General features: G+C 32.6%; 1 protein-coding gene across 1 annotated transcript; it reads left to right on the forward strand.

Moving 5' to 3' along the window:
• The first annotated feature begins 10 nt into the window (after nt 1-10).
• Nucleotides 11-22,159, forward strand: LOC127713022 (nucleoside diphosphate-linked moiety X motif 6-like). The gene is made up of 10 exons (XM_052219622.1): nt 11-37; nt 4,372-4,400; nt 12,548-12,651; nt 14,288-14,364; nt 15,089-15,180; nt 17,280-17,385; nt 17,989-18,096; nt 18,345-18,547; nt 20,060-20,233; nt 21,868-22,159. Exons 3-10 carry the CDS (start codon nt 12,593-12,595, stop codon nt 21,871-21,873), a joined length of 825 nt encoding a protein of 274 aa, XP_052075582.1. The 5' UTR covers nt 11-37; nt 4,372-4,400; nt 12,548-12,592; the 3' UTR covers nt 21,874-22,159.
• Nucleotides 22,160-26,177: the final 4,018 nt, after the last annotated feature.

The following is a 26,177-nucleotide window of genomic DNA, read 5'->3' on the forward strand; positions in this document are numbered from 1 at the left end:
ATCAAGGTTAGACAAACGCTTGTAACAGATTAGACAGGTGCTGCTCGCTGATTCCCACAAAATCTCATGAAATATTAATTTTTCCATCTGTTACAGTTTTATCCAATGTCTGATTTCTTTTTATTAAGACCCCATTTTCTTGAGGGTAAATTAAAGCACACATATTGATTGGTATTCAATAAATCAACCTTGGAAGACCAGAAAAAAAATATTACATTGTGACAAGGGAGATAATTATAAAAAAAATAGAGACACAACAATATAGGTATAGATTGGTGTTGATAAAATGAAAAAAAAGAAGATGTGATATGATTGCCAATGAAACAACTCTCCACCAGAAACCAAATGATGTTAAAGTTAGCAACTAGTCTAGTATAGGTCACTGTACTGTGTACAGCTCAACATTAGACAACAAGGATCAAAACCCAGCCTAGTCCAAATAATTATGACGTCTTGAAAGGCGTCAAAGCAAAAACATAAAATAGTCTTTCAAGGTGTCATAATTATTTGGACCAAACCTGGCCATATCCCGAAGCAAGCTGAATCAGGGTCAATTCGCCCAAAATCGTGTTCAGTGGCGGATCCAGAGGGGGGCGTAGAGGGCGTACGCCCCCCTTTGCTTGAACTTTTTTTTTTTTTTTTGTAAAATTATTAATCAGACTAGACTTAGTGAACTTTGCCATTTCCCGGCAGTGTATTTAATTTTTATGCGTCAATTCTTAACTTATAAAGATATTTTTCGCTCGTATTTACTGTAATATATTATTGATTATGTTGAAGTCATGTGATTCGCTACCAGGCGCGTAGCTGCCTTTACGCCAAAAATCATTTGCTTGCACATTATTTTCACAAAAAAAATATTCTGAAATTGAATTACGAATGAGTAGTAAGACAGGTCAACCGGGCTAACTATCTAGCTGACACTCCAAGTCAGTATTGGAAGCGAGCCTTGTATTTCTCCTTTTTTGACTATTTCATTGAAGAACTCAGAGGACGTTTACTGGATAACTCTGAACCTTTTACCTGCATGTTTGGAATCTTTGACAGCAGAGTGTATAGACAAACTATACGAAACATTTAGACACGACTTGACGGACAATCAAGGAACATACAACTCTGAGGTAAAGAGATGGCAGAGACGCTGGTCGGGTCCAGATGTTATAGAGAAGCCCAAATCTCTGATGTCGTCTCTAGCAGTGACTAATAAGGAACTATATCCTTCAATATTTGAAATCGTGTCAATTCTATAGTTACAATGCCAGTAACTTCATCAACTACTGAATGGTCATTTAGTGCATAACGGCGACCAAAAACTTATCTCCGTTCAACCATGGTACAGGACGGACTATCTTCGTTGGCGCTCATGCATGTTCACAGAGAAATGAATATCGACACCGAGAGAGCTCTGCAATCATTTGCCTTGGCAAAAAATAGATGTATGGACTTTGGATATTAACTATACTATAAGTCTTACATGCAGTATTAACATTTAATAATAAAGGCTCAATACATGCAATAACCTTGAACACATCTTAGATTTATATCCCTCACTTATAAGTCAAGACTTAAAAGTCGCCGTTTGATTTCGTATTTCCATTGTCCGTTCGTCTAAAAGACTATTGATTCACCTTGGGTATCTGTGTCCCAAGTGACCTTCTACCGTTGTCGTAGAAATCCCACCCTCGATTCGAAAATGACCGTAGTGAGAAACGCTACGGTCAGGTGTCTTGCAAGAAGCAGGACCTGCTCACCCTTTCGGAACACTGGAGGTCGCCACATTTTTTTTCAGGGTTCGTGTTTTTTAACTGTATTTAGTTTTCAATATTGAATGTTTTTGTTAGTTCTTTTGTGTCTTATCTGTTCCCGGGTTGGTCATGTGTCCATTGATTGCCCTTCTATTGATAAACGCCTCGGAGGACTTGTCGACTGATCTTGCCGTTTCATAAAATTTATTTTATTTTTGAAAACAACCATGTTATTAAGGAGTAATGTGAATTTCATGGCATACCTGGAAAATGACAGAAAAATGAAAATTTTCTGCATAAAAAGGTCCCAAAAATTTTTCGCCTCCCTCCGATCGGCGATACAAGTCTTATGCTTGCACTTTATTTTAGGCCAGCTACGCCCCTGGCTACGGTGGAGTTGATCAGTACATCGAAAAAACGACACTCAGTCATGCAATTTGAAATTCAAATTACAGTAACACATTGCTTAGGCGGAAGATGACAAGCATGACGCCTTCAAAGCGACAAAGGATTGAGCAAGAACGTATTGACTTCTATTTCACAATTCCACTCAACAGAAAGTAATACTCTATTACACTCTCATGAAAAAAAAAGTTCCAAAGCAATATTATTCACCTACGAAAATATGTGTAACCCCACACGCCCCAGCCAATTAATAACATTGCTGAATAATGATCCCCAGTCAGTAAGCTCTAGATAGATTTAAAGTCTAAGGTACGGACCATTTGATTTGATAGGGCAGTCTGAGATATTTTAGAGAAAAAATTTTGACCCTGGTTTTTGCCTTAAACAAAAATTCTGGCCGTATCTGTATTGAAAACAATTATCGTGTCCCCTTTTTTGAAATAAGAAAAAAAAGAAATCCAACAAAATTATTCAGCATTAAATGAAAATGGTGAATAAAAAACAGGCGTAATTTTTTTGGGGGATTTGCATGTAAATCCCATATCTGACAGGAATGTCTGTTTCGCCGAACTGATACACTGAATACTTTTTTCAAGGCCCAACTGCAACCTGCCTGCTGGGTGTGGCCTTTATGTCTCCATTTGTCGACCGTCATTCACAACTTCGTTGTCATTTGATTTTCAGACTCATTCGTAGCCTTTGGTTGATTTGGAACCCCTCACTTCCCTTGTTGGGTGAAACATTTCAACCAAACAATTGGATAAAAATTGCTTGTTTGTCTTTGTTCGTGTCGATCGTATTATAAACTTCATTGAATAGCCGTATATCATGTTTACAACAAGAAATCTGTGAGGTTATTCTTATTAACCATACAACAAACGAGAATTTTCCATATGTCCATTTTTTACTGACAAATCCCACATCAAATATATTAGTACATAACTTTGGATCCATTCAATCATTTTATAATAGACAATTAATGGGGAGAATGCGGCATCAAAAATGTCCAACCCTAGCTTACACTTTAACTATAAAATATACATGCCCCACGTCAGGAATCGTTAAAAATGTGCATTTTACACTTATTTTATGTTTTTTAGCCCAAAAAAGGTAAGAAAAAATTTTACATACTACGCCCCCCCTTTCCAAAATCCTGGATCCGCCCCTGACGTTCTCTCCAATTCATGTTCGCCCACTTTCATTTTCGCACCCTTTTTATTGGTTATATGTTGAATACTTTTTTAATCTAGTTTTAGTCAGTGACAGTGTATTGCTATAAATTAGTTTTTTTTTATTGTTTCATGACAGTAGACAGTGCAGATAACAATGTAAATTTAATTCGTTGTTTTAGAAACATTGATAAGAATTCGCCGTTTCAGAATTTAATGCATTCTGGGTTATATTTTCAAAAGCGTACACCAAAACGTTGTAATTGATCAAAAACGTTATAAACAATGGAAATTCTACCAATAACGTAATGTTATTTTTATTTTGGTGTACGAACAATAATATTACCCATATAGAGTCCTTTAGATTCTGAAAAGGCGAATAAGCATCCAAAATTCACAGAAAAAAACTCACCTCATAAAAAAGGTTACATGGATTTGAAAGACAAAGTATTTGCAAGGGAAAACCATCATGATTTAGATTTAAGAACTCAAAATCTACTGTTGGGGCACAAACTTGGAGAAAAATGAAGACGTTTTACTTTTCTATCATCAATAAATTAGTATCTAACAGTAATTCGTACAGCGCTTTAATGTACAGTGGAATATCTGTACAACAAGTCAATGTTGCATTAAGAAAACTCTACAAGGTAATGGCCTGGTCAAACAAATGACTTCAATATTTGTATTTGCTGCTTCTCCACTTAGCATGTAGCATTTAGGCGTAAGAGTAAAGACTGGTGGGCATGGAGACCGAATAATCTGTCCCGGTAGGATGACATGTTTTACTACAGACATGTCTTTATACCTTGTGAATAAGCTTGTTAAAAATCCTGCTCAGGGCGACTGTCTAGTACAAAGCAGGATTCATATTTACATCATATTAACATTTTCTTGTTTTTAAAATGCATTTAATTTTCCACTGGACAATAAACAGCCACCCATCATCATAATCCTGTACATGAATATATGCTGTAAAATACATGTGGAGAGCTACCATATAACTTGAGTCCAGCCATATTGAGATTATAATATTATTTTTTCTTTTTCATTAGGATGTTGTATTGATAATATCAACAGCACTGTGAGTATTTTACACCTTTTCTACTGCATCAATTATCAGAAGAACTTTCACAAAATAACTTTTGTTATGAACTTATGACAGTGAAATTTCTGATATATCCACAAGTAAATTGAATGTTTGACAATGATTCAGAAGTTTAACACATAGAAAGTGTGACTCTCTTTACTGTACAAACTACATGAGTAAAGAAGAACTTCTGCCCGTTAAGATGGTACTGTTCACCTCTTGTAGAATATATGTATGTCTGATGATTTGCAAAAATATTGAATGCTGATGTTTCAGAATTGAAAAAAATGTCATTATTATCAGAATTTTGTGTACGATTGTTCAGAAGTGTAACCAACTATAGTCGCTTGACATATAAACTAACTTCTTCTCATACCGTAAGAAATTATAATTCGAACTTATGGATGACTAACAGAATTAAGTTTTATTCACAACTCTGTGGACCAGTTACTAAGAATCTTGAAAAAAGTTTAACAAACATTAAGTTCCTGGCTTGTGAAAGTCAATTTTATCAGACAAGAAGATTGATCTCGCGAAAACAATACAAGTTTCCAGATCTATTGGAAAGTGATTTACAAGAACAGTTTGTTAGAGGTGGAGGACCCGGGGGTCAAGCAGTGGCAAAGACAAATAACTGTTGTGTGCTGAAACATTTACCTACTGGAATTGTTGTAAGGGTAAGTTAGTTGTCTTTTCTTTTTTTTTTAATTGTTAGGTTACTGTCTCTTTGGTGCATCCATGAAATGTTAAGCAAACAAGGATCAATGCATCTTCATACCATGGAACATTACGCACACAAAAATCAATCAATCTTAACAATCTTGCTACCATGTATAATTTATCAAGCAACAACCAATCTATCTTAACATGCTTAATACCATGTGACATTAAGCAGTCAACAACCAATCTATCTTAACATGCTTAATACCATGTGACATAATCACATTAAGCAGTCAACAACCAATCTATCTTAACATGCTTAATACCATGTGACATTAAGCAGTCAACAACCAATCTATCTGAACATGCTTAATACCATGTGACATTAAGCAGTCAACAACCAATCTATCTGAACATGCTTTAATACCATGTGACATTAAGCAGTAAACAGTCAATCAATCTTCATACCATGAATATGTTAAACTTAAAATTAAAACTGTACAAGTACATATTTTATTCATAAAATTATTTTTATGCTAATTTTTAGGTTTGAAAGTACAAGTACATATTTTATTCATAAAACTATTTTTATGCTAATTTTTAGATTTGAAAAGAGATGCTAATCATACTTACATGCATTGCACTTACTCATTAGGAATTTATCACATAGAAATTGTTTAAACTGTTTTATCGGCAATTTGTACATTTTTCGTTTGATCTTACTGCCTAATATTTTTAATATCAACAAAAAAAAACATGCAGTTTAAACAAATGACTGATAAAAAGAATAATGGCATTTTATTTTTATGCCCCATTTATGGGCATTATAAATGTTTTTCGGTCTGTGCGTCCGTTCATCCGTCTGTCTGTTCGTCCGTCCGTCAGTCCGTCTGTCCTGCTTCAGGTTAAAGTTTTTGGTTAAAGTTTTTGATGAAGTTGAAGTCCAATCAACATGAAACTTAGTACACATGTTCCCTATGATATGATCTTTCTAATTTTAATGCCAAATTAGAGTTTTGACCCCAATTTCATGGTCCACTGAACATAGAAAATGATAGTGCAAGTGGGGCATCCGTGTACATTGGACACATTCTTGTTTGATACTGACTTCATCGTCTCGAATATCAGCTTGCCCTAGTGGTCTTACTTGCTCTTCTTGCTGATAAAGTCAGTATCAAAATAGAAAATGCCATTATTCTATATGTATTACTTTCAGTGCTGTCAATACTGACTTGTTTGTATTATGATATTTATAACAGTTTCTTTATAATTTTTTGCCAATTTAAATTTTCCGTTAATTGATTATTTTTTTTTTAATTAAGGTGTGGTTTACATGTTTTCAGTTCTTCGTTGGTATAAATTCTGTTGTGGCATCTTGAAAAAAGATGCATATAAAAATAAGAAGATATGGTATGATTACTAATGAGACAACTCTCCACCAGAAATAGAAGATGTAGACAGCTCTCACACAAGCAGAAAACCCTAACTGTAAAATATAAGGGCATACACCACAGGCACAGGGACACATTCCATTCTACTGCATCCACACAGCACAAACAACATGGATGATGACATATCGAAGGCTGAACACACATTAACAGAACGTTAAAATTCTTAAAATGTCTTGTATTTCTACAACTATCGAGTCTGATTATATATGTCGCTACTCACAACAATCAAATTCTTTTTTTAATACTCAGTATGCCTCATGTTTTAAAATTTGAAAACTGTTAAGTGGAGGAATATAGTGTCTCACTTGATGCAGTGGTACAATCTATAAATATGTCAACATTATTTTTACAATTTATTGAATTTTTTATTGAACTTTTTGGCAGAGCCATGAAACCAGATCTTTGGAACAAAATAGAAAAATAGCAAGGAAGAAGATGCAGGAAGAAGTAGACCATCATATACATGGAGAAAATAGTTTTAGATCTCAGGAAGTACAGGAGGGATTAGAGAATAGACTGGCAAAAAGACAGAGGAATAGAAAAAGACTGGAAAGAAAAAAAGCTTTAAAAGAAAAACTGGATTCTTTGGATGGCCATGAAGAATAACTGAAGGGCTGTTTTAATAAAATGTTTATGACAGTTAAATCATGTGTTCATAAGTTAATATACATCAAAAAGGAATGTCTTAACTGGGGTGTATAATGTTATTTCTTGAAATGGTTATAAAGAAGAAAGTGTTCAAATGACAGATAACTCTTGGCATAAAATATATAAAGTCATGCAAATTAAATTTATAATAACAAAAAGGTATTTTTGTTGTACCATAGAAATAAATATAAATTATTAGTGTTCTTGCATGGACACAGCAGAATAAACTTTTTGAAACTGATGTTTATGCAATTATGTTTTATTTTGACGAAATACCTTTTAAAAATATCTGGGTAAAAAAAAGATTCTGTGCACAATTAATTATCAATAGATTTATAAAAATATTTGTCCACTTTTTTCAATTCTAAATTCTTTTCCTAAGAATGACTTATATGACAACAGTTTTGTTAAAAGCTTCTTCGTTTTATGTTTTTTCATGGGAGATAACTCATGTTTTCTTGATTTTTGTAGCATATGCCTTTTGTCATGTTAAAAAAATGTAAATAAGTTTGGATGCAGAACTAAACAAATATATAACATTTATTTGTATGTTAGAAGATAATTATCTTTGTATGCAAACTTAATACATTTAGATTGTTAATGAATACACTACACTGGCCTTGAAAAGATTTAATATCGAAATATAAATCATTTTGATGTCTTTGTATGAAAAGGTGTTGAAAAACATTTGTTTAAGCTTGAGTAAAAAAATGTGATATTTATAAGATCAGATTAGAATATTTCATAACCAAAAATTGTGTTTAATGGACAACAGTGTCAATCAGAGCCCACAGGATGAACAAATTAACTTAAACTAATGGGAGATAACTCAAGTTTGTAATCATTCTCAACAGAAAATTATAAAACATGAAATTGGTTGAACTGCAGAAAATATTATTTGTATACAAAGAGATTAGGTTGTCTGGTGGTAGCATGTTTGCCTGGAGTGCTGAATGTTGTTGGTTCGAACTCAAGCCTGGTAAAAATAGAGACTTTAAAATTGGTATTTGTTGCTTCTCCCCTAATCATGCCGCATAAAGGAGTAAGAGCAAAGACTGGTCAGATCGGAGTCAGAATAATGTGTTCAATAGGATGACATGCCATCCTGTGGACTGTTAACTTATGACTTAGGACGTTAAAAATCTGGCTCAGCGTTTCGTTCTAGTATAAACCAGGGTACTTGCCATGGTTGTTCTAAATATGCATTTAATTTGCCACTGGACATTAAACAGCCATCCAGCAACCAAACAACACAAAAAGTTACACATGTTCAAACAATTACAAAATAAGAGCTGTGAATAGCTTTTATCAGAAATGTACTAAACAAATAACACAAGATATGAGCTGCTTCGGATAGAAATCGACCTTATGCAAATGAATATCAATAGATCTGTTAACCTATTTTGGGTTGAAAAAATCACTATGGAAAGTTTGTATAACTGTTTTAAAAATTGAATTGTTATAAAAACCTAACAACACAGGTCAAAATCCATATTTTATTTCGTATTTGAATGTTCCAAAATCAATCAAAGCCTTATACATGTACATGTATACCTGCACTTGCATAAGGATGATTTCTTTCCTACACATCTCATATGTCATTCACTATTTAGAAATTGAAACAACCAGTACAAACAGCCATGTAATGTATAAAGTACTGTGTGAGCTCCTGAAAACAGCTCATAAGGTACAAACAGCCATGTAATGTATAAAGTACTGTATGAGCTCCCGAAAACAGCTCATAAGGTACAAACAGCCATGTAATGTATAAAGTACTGTATGAGCTCCTGAAAACAGCTCATAAGGTACAAACAGCCATGCAATGTATAAAGTACTGTATGAGCCCCTGAAAACAGCTCATAAGGTACAAACAGCCATGCAATGTATAAAGTACTGTAAGCTCCTGAAAACAGCTCATAAGGTACAAACAGCCATGCAATGTATAAAGTACTGTATGAGCTCCTGAAAACAGCTCATAAGGTACAAACAGCCATGCAATGTATAAAGTACTGTATGAGCTCCTGAAAACAGCTCATAAGGTACAAACAGCCATGTAATGTATAAAGTACTGTATGAGCTCCCGAAAACAGCTCATAAGGTACAAACAGCCATGCAATGTATAAAGTACTGTATGAGCTCCTGAAAACAGCTCATAAGGTACAAGCAAACATGCAATGTATAAAGTACTGTATGAGCTCCTGAAAACAGCTCATAAGGTACAAACAGCCATGTAATGTATAAAGTACTGTATGAGCTCCCGAAAACAGCTCATAAGGTACAAACAGCCATGCAATGTATAAAGTACTGTATGAGCTCCTGAAAACAGCTCATAAGGTACAAACAGCCATGCAATGTATAAAGTACTGTATGAGCTCCTGAAAACAGCTCATAAGGTACAAACAGCCATGCAATGTATAAAGTACTGTATGAGCTCCTGAAAACAGCTCATAAGGAAAGAGCCTAGCTGATCATTTGTCTAGGTTTCCTCACAGATGCTCTGCACCAACTAAAAATGTTTCAGTTGAGAGGAGGCACACAAGATAATATTCAAAACACATTTTTGTCTTGTGTTGAAAAAGAAACACGTAGGCGTGGTGTTTCTGATGGTGGCGGCAGCAACAATGTTCGAGTTTGTGATAAGGTCAATTTATGGAAAAGCACTAGTGGTAGGTCAATGATATTTGGCATGCAGATGTATTAGCATTGGCACATCTCATTTCCATATAGAGATAATTCGACCTGCCCCCTCAGTCATAGTCTATTGACTTTGAATAGTTAAGTGGGGCCTCGGTGGCCGAGTGGTCTAAGTAGTTACTACTGTAATCACTAGCCAGTCAGCACTGAGGTTGTGAGTTCGAACCCTGCTCATGCGGGTGCACTTGATTCCAATCTTAATTGACTAGGATTGTCAGTTTTCCTATCGAAGATTGGTGGTTTTCCCCGGGCACTCTTGCTTCCTCCACCCATAAAAACTGGCCGCCACAAAATAGCCCAAAAGCGGTGCTTAAAAGTGGCGTTAAAACACCAAAAATCAAATTGAATAGTTAAGAAATGTTATTTGGTATGTAGTTGTATTAGCATGTGCAATTCTTATTTAAATAGAGATTATATGGCCCGCCCCCTCATTATGGTTCATTTACTCTGCAACTTTTGCATAATTTACATGTTAAAGTTTGGATTAAGATAAGTTTAAATGGAACCACTTACGATAAGTCAATGGTATTTGGTATGCAGTTTTATAAGCATTGGCATTTCTCATTTTTCATGGAGGTTATTTGGCCCTGCACCTTCAGTCATGGTTTTTTTACTTTAAATGTTTTGCGTAGTTCAAATATTGCCATTTTGATTTCAACATTTGCATTATACTATCCAAATTACATAAAAGTAAGGTGAGACATATCTCTGTGTCAACAGTTTATTTGATTAAAACCTTTGATATATAAGAGAGGAAATCTAGAGCATTTAAATAGATTCTATCAGACATGCAGCTATAAAGGTATTTAGAAATACTGTAAATTCAGAAATTATTTCGTGCATGTACTATTTTGATTTTTGAAGAATGAACAAAAATGCGAGTTTAATTATTGCAATTTCAGGAAAAGCTAGATACAGATATATGTATCAGATATCAGAATGCAAGTCCTTATTGTTGTGATCCTCACATTCATAAAAACTTTGCAATAATTTCTGAATTTACAGTAGTAAGACAATAATAAAATAAATACATGTACAAGTTTTTATCATTTGTAATATTGCAATTAACAACTGACAAGAGTGGTATTTATTAAGTGAGTAATTTTTTTAATCTACATGCAGAACAATTTTTATAAAATATTCCAGGAATGCAGAAGTTTTTTATAGTACAAGTGGTTCATGCATTATGTGGCTTTCAGTATTAATAAGGAAATGTGATGTGATTCCCATATTAGGCCCATTATTTCAAGATGAAAAGTCTTTCAAGATGATGCATAAACATCTGAGAAAGTGAAATAGATCCAAATTTGTTGAGCTTTGTTTATAATGCGTTGTCGTTTTTATCCCAAATAGGCCTAAAAAAGAGATTTTAGTTGATGTTAACAAAATCGTTTGAATTTCAACCACACATTGACCTGGGACACAGAGAGCAGGAGTTGGTTTCACAAAAAAACTTACGACTAAGATTGATCGTAAGTCATGAACACTTTAGTATACTTACGACCAATCTTAGTCGTAAGTTTTTTTTTTTTGAAAATGACTCCAGAATTGGACAACTAAATATTTAAGTCAGATTTGTTATAACAAACTTTATATTGGAAGATCTCTTTTGTTAATCCTTGCGCTATATGTTTATAGTCCTAAAAAAAATTGAAACTAGCCCGTTGAATTGTGTGTAAAATTGAAATGTATGCTAATTTTGATGTCATAAACAAATGTTTATGTGTAAATTAAAAAGAAAATATGAATCTCCTAACATTTTTTTAACTGTGATAAATTGTGATAATGGCCATTAAATTCTTATTTGAAAGTTAAGCTAGAAATAGTGAACTGGAAGACTGTTCCATAAAGTAGTGGCTAATTTATATAAATGTTACCATACTCTATGTTCTGTGTTATCACCTGTATAATTCCTATGATATTGTTGTACTGAAAATATTATTTATAATTTTTGGAATAGACTAAATTTGATGACCATACAGGTGCTGAATTGTTTAATATTCAAAAGTTTCTAAAGCCATATTCCTCATTTTTGAATTTTCTCACACTATGTCTCCTAAATAATTCTAAGCAGGTTTCATGCCAGCAGTTCTTATCATCCTTAAACGCTCACTCTTGCACTTTTTGATTTTTATAAAAATTCAGAGACAATTGGCAAAAATTAGAATCAAATAAAACAAAAGTACAAAAGATTGCTCTTTCATTTTAAATAGTGTATTCAAATATATACATTAATATTGGCCTTCCTATATATTTTATGCCTACATGTATAAATATCAAAATTTGCATGGTAATAAATGACAATTATGGAAAGTTTAATATTATTTTTGCTCTCTGAATTTTTATAGAAGGGTTTTTTGTCCATATTTGTTTTCCCCACAGCTAAAATTGTGAAATTTGATTTATTTAAACAATATGTGTGGTATTTTACCTGACCAATACTCATAAAATACTGGTACTGATTTTGTTTGTTTTCTCTGATAAAGTCATGCTTGACATTTTATGGCATTAACCCTGAATGCAGACATAATTGTAAACCAAATTATCAATGCAAAAAGCATTGGGGAATAGTCCCAGTGTACATATACATCAAGCAAGACAATGAAAATACCATTTTGGTACATTTATGATTGCTGTCAATCAAATTATTGTGATCTGATCAGATCAATAATAAAATCATTATTTCAGATATTTATTATCCATAATGGTATAGCAGGAAAATAAAGATAAAAGATGGCAGGTGTGAACAGAAACATTTTACAGTCAGAAGGATTTTCTGTCAGAAAAGATATGTAAGTTCTCATACATAATTAAAGCAATTTCAATTTAAATTCATATAACTACTGTAAATTTAGAAATTATTGCGATGTATTTATTATTGCGAAAAATGCGACAGGGTTATAATCGCAATAATTCAAACTCGCATTTTGAAATTTTTTATATTAATTAAACAGGATTTTTCTCAATATCGCAAAAATTAAAATCGCATTTTAGTCTAAAATGACAAAATCGCAATAATAAATGCACGCAATAATTTCTGAATTTACAGTATTATCAAATAAATGTGAATGATAAAGATTTCTTGTAGAATAAAGATCATTATATTTCTTAAATGTATGAATAAACTTTAAGCACAGAAATATAATAGAGAATGGAAACAGGGATTGTGTCGAAGAGACAACAACCCTATCAAAGAGCAGGATAAGCCCTAGGCCACCAATTGGTTTTTGATGCAGCGAGAAAATGTCTGCTTTCTCACTCTATGAACAATTTTTCTTCTTCTCTAAGTTCCTAAATTGAAGAATATGTTCTAGTTATCATGGATATAAACCTTGTCATTGGTTTCCTTTGCTTGTATCTTAGTTTTTATCTTTTATTAATACTATGTACTGATGCCAGTCTGTTGTCATCTCTTTAAATTCATCACACATCCAGGTTATACTCATTGCAATTTAAAACTTGACATATGACAAACATTTGTCTATTGTTTATGCAGTATGTTGAATTATAGATGTCCTTTTCTTATTTTTGGTTGTTCCAATTGTCGAAACCACAACCCAGTCCTCTTTTGTGACCTGCCGAATGAGATTTACCACCAGGTTTGTACTTAAATGAGCAACATGACAATTGCCACATGAGGAGCAGGATCTGCTTACCCTTCCAGAGTACCTGAGATCAGCCCCAGTTTTTGGTGGGGTTTCTTGTTGCTCAGTCTTTAGTTTTCTATGTTGTGTTATATGTTCTGTTGTTTGTCTTTTCTTCTTTTTCATTTTTGTCTCGCCTGCGACAGAAGGCAAGACATAGATATTGCTTTTCTGTTGACAACATCGTTGTCGTTGTTGGCGTCAACAATTGTTAAGTTTTCTGCATAAGTTAGTTTGATAAGAACTACTTGTGAAAGATCAATGATATTTTGCATGAAGTTGCATTCGTATCAGTACATATCAGTTTGACAACTATTTTGAGGCCCTGCCCCCTAGGTCATGGTCCAGTAACTTTGAATTAATTAGCAATTTTCTATGTTAAGTTTTCTGCTTTAGTTAGTTTGATAGAAACTAATTACAATTGACAATTATATTTTCTATAAAGTTACATTACTGTCTGTACATCTCAGTTTGTTGACCATTTCGAGACCTTGCCACTAGTTCATGGTCCAGCTACTTTGAATTAATTAACAATTTTGCTGTCCATCCAATTGTCTTTTTCTAAATTTTATGCCGACAGGCGAGACATATCACTGTGTCAACAGTTTATTTGCCATGGTATTCTCAGTTTGTTTTCGATTTATGCGTTTGAATATCCTTTTAGTATCTTTGCCTCTCTTGCTGTATCCATGACTTTTATACAGCATCTTCTTTAATTATAATTATATCATTTTAAGAGATTTAATAGTTCTCTCATCATGATAATGTAATTATAATATTTTAGGTATAATGGCTATACAATTGATACAAAATACCAAAATTGTGAAAATATCAAGAAAGAGTTTGAAGAAAAATTGCAAGGTAAGTAATTTTTTTTCACTATATCTATGAAAGTGTTTTCCAATATTATATTTTGATTATTATCATAATTGTCTTAAAACCTCAGGAAACCTGTAGACCACAATAAAGATTTTCGTTGCAGTAATCTACTATGTTGTTGTCTTTGTGTAGCATTATTATCATAATTGATTAAAACAAGAATGTGTCCATAGTACACGGATGCCCCACTCGCACTATTATTTTCTACGTTCAGTGGACCGTGAAATGGTGTCAAAACTCTAATTTGGCATTAAAATTAGAAAGATCATATCATAGGGAACATGTGTACTAAGTTTCAAGTTGATTGGACTTCAACTTCATCAAAAACTACCTTGACCAAAAACTTTAACCTGAAGCGGGACAGACGGACGGACGAACGAACGGACGAACAAATGAAAGAACGGACGCACAGACCAGAAAACATAATGCCCCTACTACTATCGTAGGCGGGGCATAAAAAAAACCAGATACTCCTATATATCAAAAAACAAAGATAAGTTCTGTTTTGTTTTTTCACCACCACCATAAGACCAGCTGTATTTTTTTTTAAATCAATCCTTTGTAGTCAACACTTCCTCTGGTACTGAACTTATTATCAACTTATGTATAATATTACTTACATGCTTCAATTCTACCCATTAGAATAGAGCATGTGTTATTTATTTATTAAAAATACATTTAACACTGCCATGTTTTTTCTAACCAGGAGCTGTTACCAAATGGAAGACTGAGGGAATAAAAGCAGTATGGGTAAAAGCAAGAAAGAATCATTCTGAGGTTGTGCCAGTCTGTACTGAGGTTAGTTTATATTGAACTATTTATTTAACAGTCATCTGTTGATATACCTAGATTTGTGTTAGTTGTCAAGGATACAATTTTATGGTAGAAGACCAAGAACAATGGTAATCAAGATAATGGTCTTGCATGCCATTTGCTCTTATGAAGCTACTGAAAAAGTGAAAGGTCTATGTTTTTCTCATCTGGTTGTCCTACTTAAAACCCTTTTTGGTATAATGCATATTAATAATTTTTTTCTAGATTGTAAACTGAACTCAACTTTCGGAGATCAGTTATTTTTAAAAATCGATAATATAAAACCTTGTTTTACAAATTCTCAACCACTGTACAAGCTAAAAGAACTGTTAAATCCCAAATATGAACTTTTAACAGCTGTTGGTGACTTTATAAAGCAATCTTTTTAGAGTTGTGAAACAAGGTCCATGTCCATTAAAAGTTACATTAACATTACTATGTTTTTTTTAATGTTTAAACTTATAGTTCCTGACTGTTTTGTTAATATTGTGTTATATTTTGTGTTTTTTTGCTTGACCCATATGGGTGTAATTTGCAAATAAAATTATGATCATATTAATATGATTTCATAATAGAGAATTTATAGGAAGCAGTGGATTCAGAACAGATAATCAATGAGCAATGTTAGTCCCAAGTTAATTATCCTTTCAAAATCAACTGCTTCTTATAAAATTATCTTACTTAACCCATTTTGTATAAAAAGAGAAGAATTGAATGTGCTTTACAGGGTTTGACATTAAATTTTTAACAACTTGTCCACACTCATGATATATTACTGGTCCGAAAGAGATAACCACTTGTCCAAATTTTGTACATTCTTAAGAAATTTTGAACTGCCATTTATGGACATAAAATCAGGTAAATGCAACTAAAAAAGGAATGAAATGTGGTGGATCACGGAAAGTGCTGTACCAAGTCACTTGAACCCCACAAGTTCACCAGTTACCTTAGAGCAAACTCAAAGCAAGATATATATGGTTTAAGTCAGAACATACAATGTTGTGTTTATTTTTTGGTGTCTAATACAAAATATTTAATCTACAACATCTCTGATACCCTTAAAATGTGTTTCCAGGATTCAATAAATCTCAAATTCCTCTTTTTTACATTTTTATTTTTTTGGTTTCATCATTGTCAGCTTTCCGTATTTTCAGTACTTTGCCGAAAAACTCCTCCAGAGATAGAATGTTATTTCAGAATGTTATTTGCTCTCTTTCCAATGAAAACACTGGGAGAAAAAAAACAATTTTCCTGGGCCCCTAGCTGTGCTTAATCTGGGATTGATACTAAAATGACTGTCATTTATTTTTTACCCACAGAAACCATCCCAAAAATTAAATAATGCTGAATGTTGAGAAAGCTCAGCAATAAATATCCTGGGTAAACGTATTTATTTATATATTCTAATCTTCTTTTATTTCACTTTTGTTCAAGTTTTTAAAAATTGATGAATTCAAGGAGATATAGAATTGTTATCATTAATTATTATGTCGCAGATAGTTTTACTAAAATAGCTAGATTCTACAAAGAATGCGTCAACAACTGATGATTTTCTTGATTGAAAGAGAAAAAAGACTAGATTTAGTATTTTTGAGCGTTTTTAACTTAAAATTTTTACTGGCCAATTGGACAAGTATACTGCAGCTTTTACTTGCCTGATGATGACTTTCACTTGTCAGGGGCAATCCCACAGCCGTTAATGGCAAACTCTAGTGTAACTTTTGGATCTTCATATATCTTAAATTTCCAAAATCTTAACAAGGCCGAGGTAGCTGTGATGGTCATGAAAGATAGAATGATAATTGTTTGAGAAACAGAGTTCTAACATAACATTTGAAATTTTTTAAAATGTGCAAGATATATATTGCTTTAATCACAGAAAGAATAATGTAATTTTTGTCGAGCCTGCTACAGTTTGACACAATAACGAGTCATGATGGCTAACATACATTCCATGAGTTTCCATCAGCAGCAGCATTAATATTTAGGTTCAGTCTGTGGTTAAAGTGTTTTCAGACATCAATTATCTTGACCAATTGCCATTATTGAATAATAAATTGTAATAACTATATTATTTTTGATAGTTAGGTTTTGATTTCCACCATGCTCAGCCTGGTTATGTTATGTTGACTAAATGGTTACCAGACAACATTGAAAACAGAATTCCTGGATTTGCCAACCAATATCTGGGTAAGTTAGATAGAAAATTCAATAGGATTCTGAAGAAAAAAAATAATTAAAATTTTATTTTTGTTAAAGATTAATAAAGATTTAGAAAATGGGTTAAATGCAAACCGTACTGATGTTGCCATATTATAAACATACATGTACCAAGGATACACTTTTAAAGTTGAGGTAAACAAAAATGTGTTGTTAAAGCTTAACACCATTTCCACAACCTTCAGTGACTTAGACAATACTGTAAACACTGTAATTTTCGGTAGCGATTTCTTTTTCACAAGTAGAAAAATAACAAGAATATGCTTTTTCTGTCAGTGTTAGGGGCATCAAAAGTTTCTTTGTGATTTTATCTGTTTAAGGGGGAAAAAAATGACAAGTCAATTATTTTTTGTATTTTTGTATGTAATTATTATTGTATAGTCTATTAACATATCTCATTTCCACGAAAATCATTTGGCCTTGCACATTCAGTCATGGTTCATTAACTTTGAAGGTTTTGCATAGTTTACATTTTAAAGTTTTGCCATTTTGATTTCAACACTTGCATTTACTATCAAAACTACAAACAGGCAAGACATATCTCTTTGTCAAAAGTTTATTTCTCCTTTCTAGGTGTAGCTGGATTTGTAGTCAATGACAAAGGACAGTTACTTGTGATACAAGAAAAATATAACCTTATAAAGAAACACTGGAAGCTGCCTGGAGGACTGGCTGATTTAGGTACCTTTATGATATAAAACATTCTTAATACAAACAATTGATACTAGTTATTAAGGAGAAGGTGAATTTTGAGGCTTATTTGACCCTGTTAGTTTATGGAATATAAATTCCTGTGAGAGACCATTTTAATCACTTTTTTATAATTTCAAAATGAAATCTTCCACGAAATTGTACTTTAATATTGGCTTAGTTTTTGTTGAACAATTTGACTGATTTCTTTAAAGTGAAGTCTTGCTTGTTTTTAAAAGGAGAAAGTTTAGAAGAAACTGCCATACGAGAAGTACTTGAAGAGACAGGTATTAAAGCTGAGTTTATAAATGTGATAGCCTTTAGACACCAACATCAGTTTAGATACGGATGTTCTGATTGGTACTTTATATGTCTGATGAGACCAATCACTGAAGAGATAAAACCTTGCCCACATGAGATTGGGGACTGCAAATGGATGGATGTAAGATTTTACGAATATTGTTTTATGATTCTGTTATTTCTGTAGAATTTATTGAAGAGGTTGGAAGGTACATGAGTCTATATTAAGATGCTCAACCCAAACCTGCCAACAAGATTTCAAAGTTTTAGCAGGGATGCCCTTTTCTTGAGAAGCTGTCAGGTTATATTACTGTTGGGTTGCCTCACTGGCAGAGTGGTTAAAGACGTTCATCTACAGTGATCATTAGCCTGTCAACACTTGGGTTGTGAGTTCTAATTCTGCTGATGGTGAGATGTGCTTTACTCTGATTTTAATTGACAAGTATTGCCAGTTTTCCCCTTGAAGATAAGTGATTCTCTCTTGAAAATCTGGCTTCTTCCACCAATAAAAAAGAGCTGCCATGGTACAGCTAAGGTCACTGAAAGTGGTGTTAAACACCAACAAACAAACAAACAAATCATATTATGATCTATTTTTAGACCAATAAAACTCCATTCATTACACAAAACAGTTTACAAATATTTAATCACACCAGATATTTCATTTATACTTTTTATTATGCCCCTGCTGTAGCGGAGGGGGCATTAAGTTTTACCCTTGTCCGTCTGTATGTATGTCCCAAAATTGGTTTATGTTCTCTAACTTTAGTTTGCCTCGACCAAATGCTATGAAACTTATATACAATGCTTAATTCCACAAAACACAGATCAAGTTTGAATTTTGGTGGCGTCACTTTTGCCGTTCTTGAGTGATGCCCCTTTACAAATATAAAAATTGCTGAATTTTATGTTTCTGTTCTCTAATTTTAGTTTGCCTCTACCAAATGTTATGAAACTTATACACAAAGCTTATTACCACAAAACACAGATCAAGTTTTAATTTTGGTGGCGTCACTTTTACTGTTTTAGAGTTATGCCCCTTTACAAATGGAAAAATTGCTTAATTATTTGTTTCTGTTCTCTAACTTTAGTTTGCCTCAACCAAATGTTATGAAACTTATACACAATGCTTATTACCTTAAAACACAGACCAAGTTTGAATTTTGGTGGTGTCACTTTTGCTGTTCTAGAGTTATGCCCCTGTACAAATGGAAAAATTGCTAAATTTTTGGTTTCCGTTCTCTAACTTTAGTTTGCCCCAACCAAATGTTATGACACTTATACACAATGCTTATTACTACAAAACACAGATCAAATTTGAACTTTGGTGGTGTCACTTTTATTGTTCTAAAGTTATGCTCCTTTACAAATGGAAAAATTGCTGGATTTTTTGTTTCGGTTCTCTAAGTTTGCCTCAACTAAATGTTATGAAACGTATACACAATGCTAATTACCACAAAACTCTGATCAAGTACAAATTTGGGTAGCGTCACTTTTACAGTTCTTGAGTTTTGTCCCTTTATAACATTATATGCAAGCAGGGGCATCATCTGTGTCCCATGGACACATTCCCCATTTATTTTTTTCTTCCACCTTGCTACGGACAAAATAGAAGAAATTAATGGATTAACTATTTTTAACATACTCTTTACAGATAGAGGAATACCTATCAGATCCAGATATTACAGATACTAACAGGTTTATAGTACAATGTTATAAAGATGGTAAACTTAAACATGGTGGATTGCAAATAGCTCCTTTAGATGTGCTGAACTATACAAAAAAGAACTATCATAAGATTTATTGTATACAACAGAGTACCAGTAAAGTAAGTATGTGAGGAGTTTGCAAATAGCTTAAAACTTGGGTTATAATTCATTTGATTGTTTCCTTTTTTTTGTGCTATTCCTGAAACTATGTAGTGGAGGACTTCAAAAAGTATTTAGCTCACCAGACAGTAACCAGTGGTCGAAAACAAAGTGTGATTTATTGAAGTAAGATGACTTATACTTTTGCTTAAATGACAGATTGTTATTGGTTAATAAGAGAAATACATATTACTCTATCCCATGGCTCAGCGATAGACAATCTTTTTAATATCACCCTCTCTTGCAGACCAATCAAAATTCAAAAGTTTTAAAGACAATGCTATGCTTTGGTCTCAGGACTTTTTTTTTAATGTCAACATAAAAAAATTCATATTGTTTCACTTGTGTTTCTCTTCTAAAGACTATAATGTTATTGTGAATATGATGTCATATTTTGTTATTTTCAATTTGAATTTTTTAAGACAATAATGACCAATAATTCAGTAGAAGAAATTAAATGACACATAGCTGAGAGGGTGATAGAGCAGAATGTTACCCCTTGAAAAAACATCATCAACCTTGGCTTCGCCTCAGTTTACCATGTTTTCTCAGGGTAACAACCTGCTCTATCACCCTCTCAACTGTGTGTTCTTTAGATATTTAACTGTCCATATGTAAACTTTTTAAAAAATGCCTCTTCTCTGAAAGTAAGAAAATTAGCCAAATACAAATAGACTTGTCCACAAGAAACTTTTGTATATCTATTTTGAGACTCATATATCCTTTGTTTTCGTAGATCAGGTAATATATAAAAATAAGGAGATGTGGTATGATTGCCAATGAGACAACTATCCACCAGAGTTCAAATGAAGTGAATGTAAGCAATGATAGGCATCCGTATGGCCTTCAACAATGAGAAAAACCCATACCATATACTTGGTTATAAAAGGCCCGGACATGAAAAATGTGAAACAAAATGAGAAAACTAACAGCCTAATTATTTATAACAAAACAATTTACAAAAACAAAAATGACAGACATGAACCAACAACAGCCACTGAACTACAGACTTGGGACAGGCACATAAAGAATGTGGCAGGGTTAAACATGTTTGTGAGCGCTCAACTCTCCCCCTAACCTTGGACCTATCAGCTATAAAAAAGAATATTGAATTTGGATTAAACAAATTAATTCAATTTTTATAAAATCTGTAAATTTTCGTAAAGTTCCTATTTCTAAACTTAGCATAATGGTATATATCCCTTGAGTGCTGCAACATTCTTATAAATAGAAAATTTTAGAAAATTTCCACAAAACACATATAAATTTCATATCATCAAATCAGAATTGTTCATTGCAATAAAATATCATTTTTTAAACAAAATTCTTAGGATAAATTTCTGACAAATCACAACTTTTAGTGTGAATAATGTCTTTTTACAACACTTTGCATGATCATTTTTAGTTTTAATTCACAAATTTGTTATTGATTGTATCTCTAGAAGTATATATTCAGATGCAGTTGAACCAAATCTAAATTTAAAATCTGAAATACCACCTAATACCATAAACTTAGCCTTAAGGCTATAAAACACAAAAAAAAATGTTGATATTCTTTTTTGCTGTATTTATGTTGTTTTTTTTTTGGTTTCAGGAATGAAGTTCTACTAAAGCACAAGATTTGAATGTCCCTTGTACTGTGTGACTGTGATTAGTCTCAGGAACTTTATACACATACATGTGTTTTAAGCAGATTTTGTTTTATATATTCATGATAAGTTTTATATAAAAAAGGAGTATTATCTGTTGAATATTTTATGAATTGTTAAATATACCAATCATTTTTTTTAGATATTATACAGATATAGATTATCTATCATTTTATGCAAATTGTATGTCAAGTTTAGGATATTTTAGAGAAAATTAAAATATAATCCGTTAGAAAATCCAGTACATTTGTATTGTTAATTTATATTTGTAATAAAATATGAATTGTGAAAGCTGCATATGAATTAAAAAAAAATAGGAGTAAATGTCAATGAGACAGCAACCAACCAACACATCAAATAAATAAAACTAACCTAAGGTCAACATACAGATTTCAGCATTGGTAAGTGTCTGTATAATATGTCAAGCTCTAAATTGCCCTGAGTTGATACACACAGATTAAGTTATAACCTTCTTGAGACCCAAGTTAGTCAGAAAACATTATAGCTGTGTCTTATGATTTAAAAGCTTTATTGAGAGATGATTTTTGTCGAGCCTTCGACTTTTGTCGAAAAAGCGAGACATAGCAATCCTACATTCCGTCGTCGGCATCGTCATTGTCATTGTTGTCGTTGGCGGCGGCATCCACAAATATTCACTCTGTGGTTAAAGTTTTTGAAATTTTAATAACTTTCTTAAACTATCCTGGATTTCTACCAAACTTGGACAGAAGCTTGTTTATGATCATAAGATAATATTCAAAAGTAAATTTTGTAAAAAAAAAATTCCATTTTTTTCTGTATTTTACTTATAAATGGACTTAGTTTTTCTGCCAGGAAACATTACATTCACTCTGTGGTTAAAGTTTTTGAAATTTTAATAACTTTCTTAAACTATCCTGGATTTCTACCAAACTTGGAAAGAAGCTTGTTTACGATCATAAGATAGTATCCAGAAGTAAATTTTGTAAAAAAAATTTCCATTTTTTTCCGTATTTTACTTATAAATGGACTTAGTTTTCCTGCCAGTTAACATTACATTCACTCTGTGGTTAAAGTTTTTAAAATTATAACAACTTTCTTAAACTATCCTGGATTTGTACCAAACTTGGACAGAAGCTTGTTTATGATTAAAAGATAGTATCAAGAAGGAAATTTTGTAAAAAAAAAATTCCATTTTTTTCCAGATTTTACTTATAAATGGACTTAGTTTTTCTTCCAGTTAACATTACATTCACTCTGTGGTTATAGTTTTTTAAAATTTTAACAACTTTCTTAAACTATCCTGGATTTGTACCAAACTTAGACAAAAGCTTGTTTATGATTAAAAGCTAGTATCTAGAAGGAAATTTTGTTAAAATTTTGTTTCATTTTTTTCCATATTTTACTTATAAATGGACTTAGTTTTTCTTCCAGTTAACATTACATACAGTCTGCAGTTTAAGTTTTTAAAACATTTATTAGATTCATAAACTATCCTGGATTTTTACCAAACTTGGACAGAAGCTACTTACAATCAAAAGATAGTATAGAGAGGAATATTTTTATTAATTTTTTTCCTCATTTTTGTTGAGCCTGCGATTAACAGCAAAGGTAGGCAAGACACTGGGTTCCGCGGAACCTTTACTAATTTTTATATATTAAGTCGCATCTCTGTTAAAACAATATGTCTACACCTGTACACTGACTATATTAAGACTTCTTGATATAAATGGTTTTGTTTTGTCATTGGTTTGCTGCCTCATTGACATATACTCAAAGTAGGCTTTTAATCATATTTGTGTTAAATATTTGCATCATTGTTTACGTTTTTATGCCTGCCTAAGATAGGAGAGGGAGTTATGTTTTCTGGGCTGTAGGTCCATCCTTTAGTCCCTCTGTCCAGTCTCCTATAAGTTCATTCTGTATTGGGTTAAAGGTTTTGATTAAAATAGTTTTCCATTGATTAAAATAGCTTTCCATTAAGTTGTGGTCACATTAACTTGAATCATAATACACATGTTCATTGTGAGGGTAACTTTTTGATTTTTTTCCCAGATTAAGATTTTGACCCAAATTTTACAGGTCACTGAACATGGACACAGGATATTGCAAGCTGGGCAAGATGTTTTATAAATATGGATACACATTTTTATACGACAGCAAAAAATTTGTGTTCGTATAATGCTATGATGTCGTCGTCGTCGTCCGAAGACACATTTGGTTTCCAGACAATAACTTTAGTTTAAGTGAATGGATCTCTATGAAATTTTACCAGAAGGTTCAATACCACAAAGGAAGGTTGAGATTGGGGGTTATGGTACCAACAGTTTAGGAATTAGGGGCCAAAAACAAGCATTTTTGTAGTTTACGGACAATAACTTGTGTGTAAGTGTATGGATCTCTCTGAAATTATACCACAAGGTTCCATATCACAAAGGGAAGGCTGTGATTGAGTTTGAGGGTAATTGCCCCAAACGTTAAGGAATTAGGGGCAAAAAAGGGGCCAAAAACAAGCATTTTTTTAGTTTCCAGACAATAACTTGTGTTGAAGTTTGTGGAACTCTCTGAAATTGTAAATTTTTCCTGAAAACAAAATAATCTTCATAATTTCAAAAAAAAAATTTGGAGGGGGGGGCTTCAAAAAATTTGGGAGGGGGGGGATTTTTTTCTTCAAAATTTTTCAAATTTCAAATTATTTGAAATTTTTTCTTTAGGGGGGATTTTTTTTTTTCAATTTTTTTTGGGGTGGATTCATACTTTTTTTCTTCAAGATTTTTCAAAATTTCAATTTTTTTTTTGGGGGCGGGGGGGCAAATTTTTTTCCTGATATGGCAGGAGATACACACCAAACAGGGTGTGTAAATTATTATATATAACAGATTAACTAAGTATTGTGCAACAGCACAGTATTGCGCAATAGCACAGTATTACGCGATAGCACAGTATTGCGCAATAGCAAGAAATCTTCAATTGAAAATAAATACAAATCTTTTAACCAATTTCAATCGGATTAATTTAAAGTCTTTAATTTTTGGGGGTTCTAACCTGGTATTACTATTTTGGATATTGGGCCCCATTTTTAAATTGGTCTACATTGAGGTCCAAAGGGTCCAAAATTAAACTTTGTTTGATTTCATCGAAAACTGAATTATTGCGGCTCTATGATATGCTGAATCTTATTGTGCATTTAGATTTTTTATTTTGGGCCCTGTTTTCAAATAAGTCCATATCAAGGTTTGAAGGGTCCAAAATTAAACTTTGTTTGATTTCAACTAAAATTAAATTTTTGGTGGTTTTTTATATGCTGAATCTAACCATGTTGTTAGATATTGGATATCCGACCATACTAGGAAAATTAAATGTCCCATTTCAAATTTTTAAGATCTTTGACCACATTTATTTTGTGTCAGAAACCTATATTATGTCAAAAATTTGATCACAATCCAAATTCAGACAGTATCAAGCTTGAATATTGTGTCCAAACTTGGCCCAACTGTTCCTCTGCGGTCGTATCAGGCTGCGCTCGGGGAAGCATTTTATTTGATATTATTTTTTGTTACCATATGAATATGGTTAATATTAATATTTCATGAATAAAATAGGATATGATATTTTAATTCATGATACAAGATCCCTTAACACACTTACAGATCCAAAACATAGGAAACAAATTGTATATTGCAGTTCTTCAATATAAGTCACAATGAGATATTCAACACAAAGAAAAAGGTGACTGTTTTGCACCTATTTATTAATTTGTTAACAATTAAACATTCTGTTTCACGAAAAATTCAGTCTTAGATTTAGCTAGAGCTGTCTGTATAGACATATCCTACATGCATTTTAGTGGCTGCTGTGAAATTCAGTATTGAGATTTTTATATTTTTTACCTTAATCCATATCAATGTTAAAGGTCAATCAACTTATTGGGGTCAAAGGTCAAAGCCACAATGATCTAATCTGACTGACAAATCAACTTCCCATTATGCATCTCTGCACACTTAGTTTAACTTAGTTTTGTTAACCTTAGTTCTCCAGAGAACAATTATGCCCCAAACAGTGACCTGATTTTGGCATTTGTCACATCCAGATCCCATGATACTTTAATGTTTTACTGTTATAGGGGTCAAAGGTCATAGTCAAGATCATTATGATGTTTGAATTCTGTATATAAAGTATTGTCAATCTAAGTGCTATGGGTACAAAAGTTATGCAAAGAACACACATCAGACAACATTTACTATCATAGGAGTCAAAGGTCAGAGTGGTTTGGCTT

The sequence above is a fragment of the Mytilus californianus genome, unplaced genomic scaffold (assembly GCF_021869535.1).
Source record: "Mytilus californianus isolate M0D057914Y unplaced genomic scaffold, xbMytCali1.0.p SCAF_8, whole genome shotgun sequence".
Taxonomy (NCBI): domain Eukaryota; kingdom Metazoa; phylum Mollusca; class Bivalvia; order Mytilida; family Mytilidae; genus Mytilus; species Mytilus californianus.